This window comes from Cicer arietinum, chromosome 4 (genome assembly GCF_000331145.2).
Source record: "Cicer arietinum cultivar CDC Frontier isolate Library 1 chromosome 4, Cicar.CDCFrontier_v2.0, whole genome shotgun sequence".
Lineage (NCBI taxonomy): Eukaryota > Viridiplantae > Streptophyta > Magnoliopsida > Fabales > Fabaceae > Cicer > Cicer arietinum.
The window spans coordinates 5,638,005-5,650,584 of NC_021163.2; the positions used below are offsets into that span (position 1 = coordinate 5,638,005).

General features: G+C 30.1%; 2 protein-coding genes across 3 annotated transcripts; both read left to right on the plus strand.

The window, feature by feature from the left end:
• Window positions 1-406: 406 nt before the first annotated feature.
• Window positions 407-7,019, plus strand: LOC101497935 (respiratory burst oxidase homolog protein B-like). Of its 2 annotated transcripts, none has more exons than XM_012714407.3 (12): window positions 407-1,118; window positions 1,910-2,069; window positions 3,168-3,216; window positions 3,476-3,589; window positions 4,272-4,700; window positions 4,844-5,230; window positions 5,322-5,417; window positions 5,499-5,614; window positions 5,700-5,802; window positions 5,899-5,975; window positions 6,063-6,577; window positions 6,655-7,019. In XM_012714407.3, exons 1-12 carry the CDS (start codon window positions 635-637, stop codon window positions 6,774-6,776), a joined length of 2,652 nt encoding a protein of 883 aa, XP_012569861.1. In that variant the 5' UTR covers window positions 407-634; the 3' UTR covers window positions 6,777-7,019. The 2 variants fall into 2 exon arrangements, with proteins under 2 accessions (XP_012569861.1, XP_004495711.1); XM_004495654.3 differs by having other exon boundaries at window positions 408-1,118; window positions 6,667-7,019.
• Window positions 7,020-10,732: 3,713 nt separating this feature from the next.
• On the plus strand, window positions 10,733-12,495 carry LOC101497603 (heavy metal-associated isoprenylated plant protein 35). The gene is made up of 3 exons (XM_004495653.4): window positions 10,733-10,926; window positions 11,003-11,078; window positions 11,189-12,495. Exons 1-3 carry the CDS (start codon window positions 10,867-10,869, stop codon window positions 12,205-12,207), a joined length of 1,155 nt encoding a protein of 384 aa, XP_004495710.1. The 5' UTR covers window positions 10,733-10,866; the 3' UTR covers window positions 12,208-12,495.
• Window positions 12,496-12,580: the final 85 nt, after the last annotated feature.

Sequence of the window (12,580 nt, forward strand, 5' to 3'; positions counted from 1 at the left end):
TCTTCAATACAATTTTGTATTTCCCTAAAATAAGAGTATTTTGTATTTTGAATAAAAAATTATTCAAAACTCTTTACTTCCAAAGCTCTTCATTTATTCTAATTTTTCTCCTTTTTTCAAAGCTCTCTTTCTGCTCCTTCTAAAGTCACAAACAAAATAAAAAATGAATATATAAATCATGTATTTTATATATTGAAAGTTTAATCCATTGAATGATGTAAAATCTAATAACTGACACTCACAGTTGGCCACAACTTGAATTTTGACTCCAAAAAGTGAAAACATTTGAATCCCACCCAACCACTCTCCATCTCGTCAACTAACGTGTCAAAAACCAGAAGAAGAATATCCAAATGCGCCCCTTGATTCACCTCTCTCATTATTTGACTCATATATAAATATTTATATTTCTCATCACCTCTCATATCCTCCCAACTCATTTCAACTTTCAACCTTATTATTACCCATTCAATTCACCCACACCACACCACTATATATCTTTTTATAATAAACACTTCCCATAATTATCCCATCCACTCTCCAATTTCTCATCATCACATAAATCTTGTAAACAATTATTGTCAGTACTATATTCTTAGGATAGTTGGCTTGGGAGTGAAGAATAGGAAAAATTATGGAAATTCAAGAGAACCAACAAGAATCATGGTCAGAGGCAGAGAGCACAGATAGCCGAAGCTCACGAGTGGGCTTCAGTGGGCCTTTAGTATCAAACAAACAAAGGAACGGAAGGTTCAAAGACGATGACGGTGAAATGGTGGAGATAACGTTGGACGTCCGCGACGACAGCGTTTCAGTCCAGAACATTCGGGGTGGAGATTCCGAAACAGTGTTTCTGGCGAGCAGGCTGGAGAAGAAACCGACGTCGCTGTCGGCTCGACTGAGACAGGTGTCGATGGAGCTGAAGCGCATGACGTCATTTAAGACGTTCGATAAGGTTGATAGATCGAAATCGGGTGCTGCTCGTGCTCTACAAGGTTTCAAGTTTATGACAAAAACCGTTGGAACTGATCATGAAGGTTGGTCCCAGGTTGAGAATCGCTTTCATCAATTAGCTCTTGATGGTAAATTGCCCAAGACTCGCTTTAGCCACTGCATAGGTATGTTTTATATCATTTTTTTTATTTTTAATTATTTTAAACACAAACTTTCTTTACTTGCTTTTACTACCATCTATGTGTTTTATAATTATTATTTCAACTATATATTTAACGTCATTTTACTGTCAATAAAAAAATTTATTTTATTTTTGAATAAACAATTTAATTAAATATTAATTTAATTACAGCTTTTATTCATTTATTTTAAAAGTCAACAACAGTACTTATATTTTTTAATACGACATATGATTTTATGATATGAAATCATATGATATGAAATCATGCAATAATTATTTGTATTTCACTAATTACGTTACAAAAATACAAATTTTATAAAAGTTAAGTTTTATAGGACTTTTATTATAATTTTATGGATGATAATCATTTTATATTATCTTATTATATATGTCACATTATTTAAAATATATTACATTGTCCATTTTTAGTTAAAAAATTAAAACAAACTACCAAAAGTAACAAATTTTAAAATAAAAATATTGATTTTGTGAATTGATAATATCACATGATTAAAACTACATTTGACAACAACAACAAAAACTACATTCAAGTCTTACATATATATAGTATAAATTTGTTTCTTATAAGTGTTTATATCTAATGTCATATTTGAATAAATAATTTAATTAAATATTTAGGTATAAATTCATTTCTTATAAGTGTTTTTATATAAATATTTTTTTAAAAAAAAATAAAAATCAAACTTTTTTATATATATTATAAGCTGTTTTAATAAGCTATTTATGTCTTGGGTTGGAAATGACAATGATTAGGAATGAACGAATCGAAGGAGTTTGCCGGAGAGTTATTTGATGCATTAGCACGTCGTCGAGGTATAGCAGCGGCTTCCATCACAAAGGAAGAGTTGCGAGAATTTTGGGAGCAAATTACAGATCAAAGCTTTGATTCAAGGCTTCAAACCTTTTTTGATATGTAAGACCACATTATTTTTTACTATATTTCATTTTTCAATAGCAAATTAATTGTTTTCTAGAAATAGTCAGGAATGGATATGCACACGATAAAATAAATAATTTAAATTGTCAGCATGAAAGAGACGGCTAAACGGGGTTTTATTTGCTTCAAAAAATATAAATGTATACTTATTTTTGGACTAATATCCAAGTAGGGAGCTCAGTTTTCTCTAATCATATCTAATAATCGTTACAATATTATGCGGACTTTGCTTATATTATTTCGCAATCATTTTTATATAAAAGAATTAAATAAATTATTTAGCAGTCGTTTCGAACCATGAACGTTGCTTGCTTCCTAATACTATCTATTAATTATTTGATGAACAAAAGTTAGTTATTACAACAAATAGGTAGGATCTAAAAATGATTCGAATCTTAAAAAGGGAGTAGTGTGAATTGCAATATTTTTTTAATCTATTTTTCACATTCACTTTACACCTTTTTTTCTTCTTTAATTGTCATAACATTCATATTTACTAGTATATATGTGACGTGTGAATAATAATATGACAATTGCAAACTATTCTTAAATGTAGTTTTGTACTAATATAAAAATTAAAAAAGTAGTTCTGTACGACTAATTCATTTTTAGAAAAACTATTATCAATTTATATATATGAAAATAAAAATTATTTAAATTGACATTGATTTATTTGATGATCAGTTCATTGAGTTTGGGTGATAGTTCCTTTTAATCTATAGAATATTGGAATTAGTGTCTTTAAATTTTCTTTTTTACATATAAAATTAGTTTCTCTTAGTCTTGGCAGGGATTATTTATTGACTCACTCCAGCGTACCCTTGAACAAAGTATATTATTTATTATAGGATTAAAAAAATAAAGCAAACAAAATCGAGTGTTATATGCATGGATCAACTAATCAATGGTTAGGTTAGGTTGTTGACCGTAGAAAAATATACTTTGAATTGAAGAACATTACGTATGCAGATATTTGTGTCAAAGTAAAAGAATATATTCGAACCTAATGTAAAAAAATACTGTACTTTTTAACTACTTAGGCTATAACTTATAGAGTTCACTCATGCCATGCAGGGTGGACAAGAATGCTGACGGACGAATTACCGAAGAAGAAGTAAAAGAGGTGAGAGTTTAAAATATAAAAATAAAAGTAAGGAATTGACAACAAAGAAACAAATTTCTTTCATTATCATCATGAGATAAAAAGAAAAAAGTAAAGTCCCAAATCAATTTTTTTTTATGAATATTTCAATATTTCAATCTTATATTTGTCCCACTTATTACTAAGTGAGTGAGCATTGAACAAAATTAAGATTAAAATTTATATGATAGATTGTTTTTTTACAAGACCGTTGTGAAGGTGTGAACGTTAATATTTTCAGATTATCGGCTTAAGTGCTTCGGCCAATAAGCTATCAAACTTACAAGAACGAGCAGAGGAATATGCTGCCCTTATCATGGAGGAGCTGGACCCAAGCAACCTTGGATATATTGAGGTTTATATTCGTTGAATAAATATATTATTAAGTTGATCAGCTAGAAAATGAAGCTCATTAGTGGTTTCAACTTGGTGTTTAAATGTTTTTCTTTTTTTTTGTCAAATGTCAGAAGTGTTTAAATGTTTAATTTTGATCATTGTATTCACTCTTCCATAAATTTCAAACCAACTATCACAGTATGAGTATGAGAACAATAAAATAAATAATGAACAAATCTAGAGGACTTTATTTAGTTGCGTTTTTTTATTTTATTTTTTTGCATTAAAAGAATCGAGTTTTGTTCACATAATCTAAATTTATGATATGAATTTAAGTAATTCATATCATAAATTCATAATCTCATATTACTTAACAGTCCAATAATTTTTCTTCAAAATAAAATAGCTTAATACTTTGATAGTTTGAGTTAATGGCCCAATTCATAAGCACAAATTAAGAGTTTTTGTAGAGTATAGTACCCAACATCCGATTATTCCATGTCATATTATTTTTATATTTAATTATTTTTCAAATAAATTGAAATTTAAATTAATTTTGTCTACAGGTACCACCGATATCCAATTTTTTCTTGGATACTTAAGAATTTAGCTAAATTGATTTTTAAAGTGGATACATTTTGTATACATTAAAATTAGTTACCTAAATTTAAATACTTACATTTGTGTGTGGGTTTTTGCAGCTGTACAACTTGGAAATGCTTCTTTTGCAAGCCCCAGCACAATCAGCCCACATAACCACAGATAGTAGGGTATTAAGCCAAATGTTGAGCGATAAGTTAGTTCCTACAAAAGAGCACAACCCTATGAAACGGGCTTTTAGAGAACTAACATATTTTATGGAGGATAATTGGAAACGTATTTGGATCATAGCTCTATGGTTTTCCATTTGTGTAGCACTTTTCACTTGGAAGTTTGTCCAATACAAACATCGTGCCGTTTTCCATATCATGGGCTATTGTGTCACCACAGCCAAGGGAGGTGCTGAGACACTTAAGTTTAACATGGCCTTGATCTTGTTGCCTGTATGTAGAAACACCATCACTTGGCTTAGGAGTAGGACCCAACTTGGAATGGTGGTTCCCTTTGATGACAACATCAATTTTCATAAGGTAAAATTTAAGCTTCTAAAACGGAAATTAAAATTATAATGTTACATTAAATTAAATTAAATTGGAGAGAAAGAGCAAGTCTCAGCAAGAGATAGGCCCAACATAAAGAATTTTTAATTTTTGGGCTCTTACTATTTATGTAGGTGATAGCTTTGGGCATTGCAATTGGGGTTGGTTTGCATGCAATTTCACATTTGACTTGTGACTTCCCAAGGTTATTACACGCCACAGATGAAGAATATGAACCCATGAAACAATTTTTTGGGGATGAGAGGCCCAATAATTATTGGTGGTTCGTTAAAGGAACCGAAGGTTGGACCGGTGTGGTCATCGTTGTACTTATGGCTATAGCTTTTATTTTGGCCCAACCTTGGTTCCGTCGTAATAGACTTAAACTACCCATTCTCCTCAAGAAGCTCACTGGTTTCAATGCTTTTTGGTATTCTCATCACCTTTTTGTCATTGTCTACGTGCTTTTTATCATTCATGGATACTTCCTATACCTTAGCAAGAAATGGTACAACAAAACGGTAAGTCAACACTTTGACTCAGATTGTAAAACATCTTTATATTTTTTATTTAATTTGATGAATTTTTGTTACAAATATTTATGTGACATAGACATGGATGTATCTAGCCGTTCCTATGATACTATATGGATGTGAAAGAATACTTCGTGCTTTTAGATCTGGCTACAAATCTGTGAGGATACTAAAGGTACATTTTTTAGAATTTTTCACACCCTTCAACTTCAATTATTTAATTAATTTAATGTTATTTATTAAATAAAAATTCCAGGTTGCAGTGTACCCGGGAAATGTACTTGCATTGCATGTGTCTAAACCACAAGGATTTAAGTATACTAGTGGCCAGTATATTTATGTTAATTGTTCGGATATTTCTCCATTTGAATGGTATGAACCTGATTTAAATTCAAAATTCCTATTCATATTCATATAATTATACTAATTTCTTGATCTTATTGGCATTTGTCTCTAGGCATCCATTTTCTATTACATCTGCTCCTGGAGATGAGTACATAAGCGTTCACATTCGAACTTTGGGTGATTGGACCTCACAACTCAAGGGTATTTTCGCCAAGGTAAATAGTACTTGTGCATAGCAGAACTAATTGTTATTTTAATTTGGACATTCAAGTAATATTATAAAATTCTTAATTAATATTTGATTTATGTAGGCATGTCAACCAGCAAATGATGACCAAAGTGGTCTCTTACGAGCTGATATGTTACCAGCCAAACCAAGCTTACCAAGGTTATATATATATATATGAAAAATGCTTTCTCAATTGAAAAAAGCTTCCTTTTTGGTTTTTATATATGATAGTGAATACAATTGTAGGATGCCAAGGCTAAGAATTGATGGACCTTATGGAGCACCAGCACAAGATTACAAAAACTATGAAGTCCTTCTTCTAGTGGGACTAGGAATTGGTGCCACACCTTTGATTAGCATACTCAAAGATGTGCTAAACAACATTAAGCAACAAGAAGACTTAGAAGAAGGAGTCATAGAAAATGGAATTAAGAACAATAAGAAAAAACCTTTTGCTACTAAACGAGCCTACTTCTATTGGGTTACTCGAGAGCAAGGTTCTTTTGAATGGTTTAAAGGGGTGATGAATGAGGTAGCGGAGAATGATAAGGAAGGTGTAATTGAGCTTCATAACTATTGCACAAGTGTGTATGAAGAAGGAGACGCTCGTTCCGCTTTGATCACAATGCTTCAATCCATTCACCATGCCAAAAATGGTGTTGATGTAGTTTCAGAGACAAGGGTGAAGACACATTTTGCTAGGCCTAATTGGCGTAATGTGTATAAACATGTTGCTCTCAAACACCCTGATAAAAGAGTTGGTAACTATTGATTTTATAGTCTTAATTACTTTTAATTGTTCAAATTTAAGTTAACATACTGTTTAACTAATTTGCAGTATTATTTTTAGGTGTTTTTTACTGTGGGACGCATGGATTGGTTGGAGAACTAAGAAAGCTTTCTTTGGACTTTTCCAGAAAAACTGGCACCAAGTTTGATTTTCATAAAGAAAATTTTTAGATTCTTTCTTACATAGTTATTTTTTGCCCCTTCAATTGTAATACATCAGTATATATAATATTATTGTCATATAGATAGTTGAATCATTCTTTATTGTAGAGGTATAAAGCTAGCTAGCTCTATTTGATGGATGGAGTTGTATACATGTATGAAAAAATTTCTTCACTTTTTTTTTTGTAGTAAGAATGAAGTTGTAATGTTTTTGTTCTCACGCAATAAAATCAAATGATTATTGTTGTGGTATAACAAACTTATTATTTTATTTGAGTTAGTGCAGATATATTTCAGGAAAAAATGTATAGCATGAATTCTTTTAGTGATTTACTCAATTGTTGGAATGACTATTAGAACAGAACTCCAAAATATGCTTTATGATTTTTTATTTGGACGTAAGTATGCTTTACAATATTATGTATGTACCTTTCTGTTTTTTTTTTTTTTTTTGCTAAAAACTTTAACAACGTAGAAATTGTAAATAAAACAGAATATAGCAAAATTAGTAATATAAGCGGTTAATTGATGTGAATATGAAATCCAACGTATAAATAATTTTATCTAATCTAACAAGACAATCATTTAATCAATAACTTTTCGTAAAACATCAATTTATAAAAAACTTAACAATGAAGGTTGGGGAGGCTTGCTTTACAACACCAATGCTCCTCCTTTACCATGTTTTACAGCAAAATCCGATCTGTCTATAGTATAAGACAAAGACATGTCAATTGCAAACTCTAATAGTCTAATGTATAAAAGTAATGAAAACGAAAGAAAGATATTGCATTCTTTTTTCTTTATATAAAAATTAGCCTTCAAATAGAGAGTGTTGCCTTTTGCTCCTTTTTTAAGTGCCTAGCTTCACATAACTTAACATGTTATGAAGCAAATACGAGAGGTCTGCTATTTGTGGTAAAACTAGTAATTACTAGTACAATTTAACTTTCCTAATATAACTTTTTAAGTTTGGCAATTTTGGTTCATATTTTTAAAAAAGACATTTTTTATAAATTGATAGATCTCTTCGTTTTGATTAAGTCAAAATCGACATGGACAAATATTTTGACTATCTAGTTTCATGTAACATATTACTTTAAGTGTATATTATTATTTATTTACTCCAATTATAATTTTCAATAAGAATATTTTTAAAAAGAGGTGGAAATAGAAGCATCACCAAGAACGAGAAAGTTCGATTTGCAAAAGCATCAAAACTATTATAGATTTTCTCTTCAACTCGTTTCTCTTGTCTGTTGGATTCATAGTAACATTCATAACCAAAACTACATCTTGTGTTGATGGTTAGGATTGTGCATCATTAGTGTTTTTTTAAAAATCAAATCATATCAATTTTAAAATTAATATATGGATTTAGATTTATAACTATAATGATTTAAAATCGGTTATAAAACTAATTGTAAAATTGATTACGGTAAAATAACCGATTTTTAATTAAGCAACCAATTTCAAAAAATTCAATTTTAAAATTAATTTTTATTATTTTCGAGAAATAATTTTCTTTAATTTTTTTAAAAAAATTCTCAAAATCTTTTTGATTTTTTTCGAAATTTTTTTGATAAAAAATAATTTACAACTTTTTAATTCGAAAAATTCTATTTTTTCGATAAATTTTTTTAAAATTTTTCTCTAACAAATTTTTTGAGAAAAAATTCGATTTAAAATTTTTCTAAGAAAAAATAAATTTCAAAAAAAAAATCTCAAAATTAACAAAATCAGAACTGTTTTAGAGTTTTTGAGATGTAGGATTTTTGGGAGTTGAGTGGATAAAAACCAAATCCAAATATAAAAACATAAGTGGGTATTCAACCGAATTATAACCATGTGATTTTAACGGAATATTTAAAATAAATTTAAATTCGATTTTGAATTTGACGCACATAACCGAATTGTTTGCACAGTCCTAGTGGTGGCTAACAGAATCTCTACCAAAGTGTCGAAAATACGAGGGAGAAATATATGATAGCGAACAAAACTAAAGATGCTCTCTTAAACTGAAAGGCTCTCGTCTCTTCAACTAACATTAATGGTTTTCTTCCATCAAACAACAAATATGCTAACAACAATCTAAAAGGTGAAAATAGGTACCTACATGTGTCCTCAATCTTTTGTTTTTCAATGTTTATTCAAAATTATAATTGTAATATATAAATTATAATCTAAAATTAAAGTAATATTTTGCATGTCATTAAGTAGTAAAACATATTAGTCCACGTCAGTTTTGATTTAGTGAACATTAAGTGATCCACTAATTTGCAAAATGGCTATAATTAGGAGATCAAAAGCGTTATTTTGAAAATATGAGAAAAAAATAGTCATATTTAAAAAGTTTAGGAGTTAAAAATGTATCTTAGCCAAAGCAAAATCGTGCTGCAATTGTATGAAATGATCATCTTCTCCACCGTCATGAAGAGATATGAGATGGAAAAAATTGAAGAGGTAGACACTGGAGATCATCAATTAGGTCGATAGAGATGATGAAACAAAAAAAATGTTACAAATTAACATAATCAAAAATAATTTTACAAAACCATCCGATCCAAAAAAATGTTGATTAATATATTTTTTTTTATTTCTTTCTCACAATCAAATCTCGTAATGATAAGTGTATGATAATGGATATTTCACTCATTAAAAATTGAGATAGAAGAAAAAATAACATTGATGGCAAAGGTTGAGTATGAAAATTTGGAACATGAAAAAATTAAAACATAAAACAAGTTTATTACTACCTGTGCGAATTGGGATGTGTATCATCTATGCAAATTTTCCTTCTACACTCTCGACTTCACTTATTTGTCGCATAAATTCTTTTAAAAATGTTAAAGAAACAAGATAAAGGAGAAAAATTATTAATAAGAGCGATAAAGAGTTGGAGATAGTATAGAGAATAAATTAATCTAGAGGATCCAAGTTCTAAAAATTCATATGAGAAGCATCTATTGGAATTGTCTAGGGCAGAAGAAAATAAAGGAAGCAAAAAAAGCTTTTAAAGTTATTAGAGCATACTTAAATGGGAATTGTTTTGCCTAAAAATTTGTTAGGTTCAACGAATATTAAACGTGGTGAATGATTTTAATAGAGTGAATGTAGGAAATATATATATATATATATATATATATATATATATATATAGATGAGGAAAATGAAGGAAGATGATGGATTTTAAAAGATTTTGTATTTGGTTAAAAAAATATTTAAAATAATTTATAAGTTATTGAATTCGTTTAACGAGATAAAGAAACCAAATTAAAATTTAAACCAGATTAAAATTTAAATTACTTACATTACCATGTACATATCATATTAGAAGGGAGTCAAATGTCATTATTTATTTTAAAAAATGAGAATCAAAATTGTTAAAATAAAAATGAGAATCATAATTGTGAATTCCTTAAACTGGATTTTAATTTATTTTTTATTTATTTTAAATTAATCAACTTAAAAAAGATACAAGTGAACATGTCAAATTCTTGTCATCATTGCCACATCATTCAAAAAATAGCTCTATATATCATCATTTTTAGACAAAAAATATCTAAAAGAAAATCGTAAGATTTTATTCAATTTTTTTTTTAAATACCTTTAACTAAATATGAAAATAAAACTTAAGAAATCGTGCATTTTTTATCTTGGTGTCGAAAATTTGAAAACTTTCACTCACAAATATTTTGTTTTCTTAAAGAGTGTTCTAAATAATTTTGTTAGTACGAGCCAAATTTTTAAAATTATATTCCTCCATGTATAATTACTTTACATTCTTAACAAATTTGTTCAATAACATGTGTTAACATTTTTTTTTTAAAGTAAAAAGATGTGTACATTGAGAATAAGACATGTTTTCATTAAATAAAATAAAAAATAAGACAGTAGGGTATTTTCTCTTTTTTCTAGGTCCTTCTTTTCATGAAAGCCTACACAATCTTTTTCGTTTCTTTTATAAATAAACTATTATTCGCTGGAGTTTTGATGCCTTTATTCTCTGCTTTTTAATCGTTCCCATCAGTTTCAGAATACCTTCCGTCCTAATTCCTCTCCTTCTCTCTAACATACTCTGCTTTTTTCTTCCAATCAAATGGCCGCAACACAAACACAAACTGAACCAACACAACTGGAACAACATCTCAACTACAAGGTAAACCACCACACCTTACTTTCATTTCATTTGTTGCCTTAACAACATACTCTTCTCACTTCACCATTTTTTTCAGACAACTGTGTTGAAAGTCTCCATCCACTGCGAAGGCTGCAAGAGGAAAGTACACAAAATTCTTCAAGCTATACATGGTAATAATTAAAATATTCAAAACGAAACTTTTTTTTCTTTTCTTCCTTTAGTATTTTAATTTCATTTTTACTATACACTCCTTTTCATCTTTTTTACCTCTGTAATTCAGGTGTTCATAACATAAACATCGATTTGAGACAACAAAAAGTTGTAGTAACGGGGAACGTAAACAGCGATATTTTGATTAAGAAATTAATTAAAACAGGGAAACATGTTGAGTTATGGCCAGAACCAACAGATTCAAAAAAGAACAAGCCAGGAAAATCAGAGAACAAAGAGAAACAGAACAACGATACAGAAACTGAAAGCAGTGAAGAAATTAACCAAAGCAGTGAAAACGACAATGAAACAGGTAAAGTTAAACTTATCGTCGACACTTCTCACACATCCAAAACCGTTAAAAGTACCAACGGAAGCGGTGAGGTTCATGTTATTAACGGTAACAAACTCAGCGAAGGATGCGCCACCGGAAAAACCGGTGAAGTACATGTTCAAGAAGTAAAGCCAGAGGTGAGGAGACAAACAGTTGTATTACCGGCTGGACCGGTTACCCAGAAAAAGGTTAGCGTCGCAGTTCAATTTCCAAATGATGATAATGAAGAATCTTCAGCAAATGAGAAAACCGTCGGTGGAGGAAAAAAGAAGAAAAAGAAAGGGAAAGGGAAAGTTAATAACAACAACGCTAACGAGGGTGCTGTTGAACAATGTGGTGATGATCCGGGTACCGGTGGTTCAGGTAACCGGTCACATGGTCAAGGTCATGGTAATTTGAATTTCCATGGGATGGTACATCCAGGTTCAGTTCCAGTTTCGAGTCCAGCTAATGAGAATCCGCCACGTCATTACACAAACAATCAATTATATCCACCGCATTATTATGCTCCTCCTCCTGCTGTTGCACCCGTTTGTACCGTGAGCTATCACACAGCGTATCCTAGCAGTAGTAGCTACGGTGCAGCGTATTACGCGCCTCCTCAAGCGTATCAATACGCGCATGTGATGAATTCGGGAACCGAAATGGAGCCTAGGCCGTATACGTACGAATCGGAGTCTTATACATCATCACAAGCGTCGGATGAATTTGTGTATTTTAGTGATGAAAATCCTAATGCGTGTTCTGTCATGTGAATGGTGAAAGGTAATGTAACCATTCGGTTGGAGTTGTTTTTGAACATTACACATACAACTTGTATGAGCTTGGGAGAAATTCAGCAAAGGGTTCAAAAGAAAGAAAATAGGAGTACTGCTTTGATGCTTTGAACGGATGGAAAGTTGGTAGAATAATCCAGCTTTGATTCAGTGGTTGTCCTTGCCTCTTCGTGATATGGTATCATACTAGCTAGGACAATATACTGAATTTTTAAATTAAAATTATTGGACTTTGCTAATGTGGTTTAAAATATTTTTTTACAGATATGATTTTTTCCATATTATTTTTATGCTTATAGTTACAACTTTGCTAATGTGCTTAAATTAATTTGATTTTGTCAAATACAAATTC